Source organism: Coloeus monedula (genome assembly GCF_965178545.1).
Source record: "Coloeus monedula genome assembly, chromosome: 10".
NCBI lineage: Eukaryota > Metazoa > Chordata > Aves > Passeriformes > Corvidae > Coloeus > Coloeus monedula.
The window spans coordinates 23,882,426-23,886,759 of NC_138790.1; the positions used below are offsets into that span (position 1 = coordinate 23,882,426).

Genomic DNA, 4,334 nt, shown 5'->3' on the forward strand with positions numbered 1-4,334 from the left:
TCCGGTAAAGATACTGTGGGGATTTCTGGGGGGAACCGTTCTGCCAGGGACATCAGCAAACCTCACACATTCCTCGGAACTCGCGTGTGGAATATATCAAGCCGGGAGGGAGGGAGATTTGAGGGTGGAGGTTGAATAACTTTGGGAGTTTGCATGGATGAAGGATGTGGTGCGACACTGGAGATATGTGCCCTCTTGGTGTGTGTTTCCCCCCCCCCCCCCACCCCGAGTCAAGGAGGGTTGTGATGGCTCCTGGGCTAAAATTGCACATGGGGATGAGATCGGGGCAGTTCCGGAGCCTGGGAAACGTGGAGAGACGCAACACGTTCGGTGTGCTCGTGGTGCTGCGTGGGGCTGCATGTGCTGTCCTCTTTATAGGTGGCATTTACCACAGGGAGGGGAGGAAGGCAGGCTGCTATCGCGTGATGGAGCCGTCTAACATCTCTGAAGTATAAATCAGGGCAAGGCTCACCCAGCCGACACCCCTGGAGTTGGTTGGAAACGTCTGCCCAACAATTGCTGAACTTTGCAGGAGCCTGACATGAGTCCAGCAGGTAGGGGCTTAAGGAAAGGAGAGGGGCAGGGCGGAAATACTGAAATCTGCGTTTTTCTTCCCGTTGCAGTTTTGTAAACATCAACAAATTATGAAACCTTCCACGGCAGAGACGCTTCATAAAGGAAGGATGTTGTGGATAATTCTTCTAAGCACAATTGCTCTAGCATGGACTACACCTATTCCCTTGATAGAGGACTCGGAGGAACTGGATGAGCCCTGCTTTGATCCATGTTACTGTGAAGTGAAGGAGAGCCTTTTCCATATACATTGTGACAACAAGGGATTTATAAATATTAGTCAGATAACAGAGTCGTGGTCAAGACCTTTTAAACTTTATCTGCAGAGGAATTCCATGAGGAAATTGTACACCAACAGTTTTCTTCACTTGAACAATGCTGTATCTATTAACCTTGGGAACAATGCACTGCAGGACATTCAGACGGGGGCTTTTAACGGGCTCCGAGTTCTGAAGAGGTTGTATTTGCACGAAAACAAATTGGACATTTTCAGGAACGACACTTTCCTGGGTTTGGAAAGTCTGGAATATCTGCAGGCAGATTATAATGTCATTAAACGGATTGAAAGCGGGGCATTTCGAAACCTAAGTAAATTGAGGGTCCTTATCCTAAATGACAATCTTATCCCCATGCTTCCCACCAACTTATTTAAGTCCGTGTCCTTAACCCACTTGGACTTGCGCGGGAACCGCCTCAAAGTCCTTTCATACCGCGGGATGTTGGACCACATTGGCAGGAGCCTGATGGAGATCCAGCTGGAGGAGAACCCGTGGAACTGTACGTGCGAGATCGTGCAGCTCAAGAGCTGGCTGGAGCGCATCCCCTACACCGCTCTGGTGGGGGACATCACCTGCGAGACCCCCTTCCACTTCCACGGGAAGGACCTGCGGGAAATCAAGAGAAGCAAGCTCTGCCCCATGCTGTCCGACTCCGAGGTGGAAGCCAGCCTGGGCATCCCTCAGCTGTCCTCCAGCAAGGAGACCGCGTGGCCTACGAAGCCTTCCTCCATGCTGTCCTCCTTCCACTTCACCGCTTCCTCTGTTGAGTACAAAACATCCAACAAGCAGCCCAAGCCCACCAAGCAGCCCAGGGCGCCCCGGCCTCCCCCGACCCCTCGTGGCCTGTACCCCGGGCCCAACCAACCGCCCGTGGCTGCCTACCAGACCCGGCCCCCCATCCCCATCATCTGCCCCACCGGCTGCTCTTGCAGTTTGCACATCAACGACCTGGGCCTGACGGTCAACTGCAAGGAGCGGGGGTTCCACAACATCTCCGAGCTCCTGCCCAGGCCCTTGAACGCCAAGAAGCTGTACCTGAGCGGGAATTTGATCCAGAAAATCTACCGCTCCGATTTCTGGAATTTTTCCTCCTTGGATCTCTTACACCTGGGGAACAACCGGATCTCCTACGTGCAGGACGGGGCGTTCATCAACCTGCCGAACCTCAAGAGCCTGTACCTGAATGGGAACGACATCGAGCGGCTCACCCCGGGCATGTTCCGGGGCCTGCAGAGTTTGCATTACCTGTACTTCGAGTACAACCTGATCAGGGAAATCCAGCCGGCAGCCTTCAGCCTCATGCCCAACCTGAAGCTCCTCTTCCTCAACGACAACCTGCTCCGCACGCTGCCCACCGACGCCTTCGCCGGCACCTCCCTGGCGCGCCTCAACCTGCGCAACAACCACTTCCTGGCGCTGCCGGTGGCCGGGGTGCTGGAGCACCTGCACGCCATCGTGCAGATCGACCTGAAGCTCAACCCCTGGGACTGCACCTGCGAGCTGGTGCCGCTGAAGCAGTGGCTGGAGGCGCTCAGCTCCGTCAGCGTGGTGGGCGAGGTGCTGTGCGCCAGCCCCGAGCCGCTGGCCCGCCGCGACCTGCGCTCGCTGGAGCTGGCCGCGCTGTGCCCCGCCGCCCTGCGCCCCGCCGCCGCCGCCGCCGCCTCGCCCCCCGCCGCCGCCCCGCCGCCGCCCGCCGCCACCGGCGCGGCCGCCTACGAGCTGCCCCCGGCCGCCGCGGCCGCGGCCGTGCCGCTCTCCGTGCTCATCCTCAGCCTCCTCGTCCTCTTCTTCTCCGCCGTGCTCGTGGCCGCCGGGCTCTTCGCCTTCGTGCTGCGCCGCCGCCGGCGGAAGCTGCCGTTCCGCGGCCCGCGGGCGGAGGCGGCGGACCTGGGCGCGGTGCCGCTGCGCTGCCCGCGGCTCTTCCCCGAGGGCGGCGGCGGCGGGGGCGGCGGCGGCGGCGGCGGCGGCGGCGGGGGCGGCCCCGGGGAGCGGTCCCCGGAGAAGGCGCCCCCGGCGGGCCACGTCTACGACTACATCCCGCACCCGGTGACCCAGATGTGCAACAACCCCATCTACAAGCCGCGGGAGGAGGAGGAGGCGGCGGGCGGCTGTGCCGGCGGCGGCGAGGCGGCCGAGCTGCTGCGGGGCGGCGGCGAGCGCGGCTTCTCGCACCCCGCCGCCCCCGCCGCCGCGCCGGAGCCGGGCAGCAGCTACCGCACCTTGCTGGAGAAGGAGCAGGAGTGGAGCCTGGCCGTGTCCAGCTCGCAGCTCAACACCATCGTGGCCGTGCACCCCCAGCACCCCGCGGGCGGAGGGCTGGCGGCGGGCGCGCTCGGGGCGGCGGCGGCGGGGGGAGCCCCGCGGGACCGCGACCGCCCGCCGCCCTGCGCCGTGGGGTTCGTGGACTGCCTGTACGGCACCGTGCCCAAGCTGAAGGAACTGCACGTCCACCCCCCCGGCATGCAATACCCGGACCTGCAGCAGGACGCCAGGCTGAAGGAGACCCTGCTCTTCACGGCCAGCAAGGGCTTCCCGGACCACCAAACCCCCACAAGCGAATACCTCGAGTTAAGGGCCAAACTCCAAACCAAGCCGGATTACCTCGAAGTCCTGGAGAAGACCACGTACCGGTTCTGACCGCCGCCCCGCCGCCCGCCCGGCCCCGCCGCCCGCGAGCAGAGGATACAGCTGTGCGCTCTGCCCCGCCAGATGTGCGCGCTGCGGGGCAGGGCCCTTCTCAGATCAGTTATCGACGAAGTGCCTTCGCAGACTTTTGCCAGCAGATGTTAATCAATCATTATTTTTTATACTGAAACTGAGACTTTGACTGTGCCATGTCTAAAGGTATATTATTATATTATTATTATTATTATTATCGGGGATCTTTGTATTGATCCTGATGGAGTAAATTCTATGTGTGTCTCTTTCTCTCTTTTTTCTTTTCCCTTTTATTTTCTTTATTCTTGTTGTTTGTTTTGTTCGTTGGTTGGCTCTTTTTTTTTTTTTTTTTCCTCGTTGGCAGTAAACTTCCTTGATATTTTCCCTTGGAGGGGAGGGGGAGGGAAGATGGCATTTTGTGGCTTGCTTTCTTCTTGCCCATCATGGCACAGATTCTGTACATTTATTTAAAAGAGAAAAAAAAAATGCAAAGAAGCAAACGAGCGCAGTTTGCTGCATGCCTGGAAACTGCAAGAGGGAAGGGAGGGGAGGGTCTTGCTCGAATGTCTCACTCTTGTCTCTCTCCCTTCCTCGCACGCACACTCACCCTCACCCTCCGCGCACCCCCCGCCAGCCCGGCCCCTCCAGCGGGGCCCGGGGGCCGCGGGGGGAATCCCGGGGGCTGGGGGAAGCCACCCGGAGCCGAGCAGCCCAAAGGATGTCACCACGTGGCGCACACACCTAGGGGATGCTCAGTGACACTTCGTCATGACGCCATGGTTTCTTGGAGGACATCCGCACTTTCCTAATAAAAGCGACATGCAA

General features: G+C 59.7%; 1 protein-coding gene across 1 annotated transcript; it reads left to right on the plus strand.

Annotated features, from left to right (window-relative positions):
* Positions 1-644: 644 nt before the first annotated feature.
* On the plus strand, positions 645-3,488 carry SLITRK3 (SLIT and NTRK like family member 3; the record flags this gene model as incomplete). The annotated part of the gene is made up of 1 exon (XM_082287856.1): positions 645-3,488. The coding sequence occupies one exon, from the start codon at positions 645-647 to the stop codon at positions 3,486-3,488; it is 2,844 nt and encodes a 947-aa protein (XP_082143982.1).
* Between the last annotated feature and the right edge of the window lie 846 nt (positions 3,489-4,334).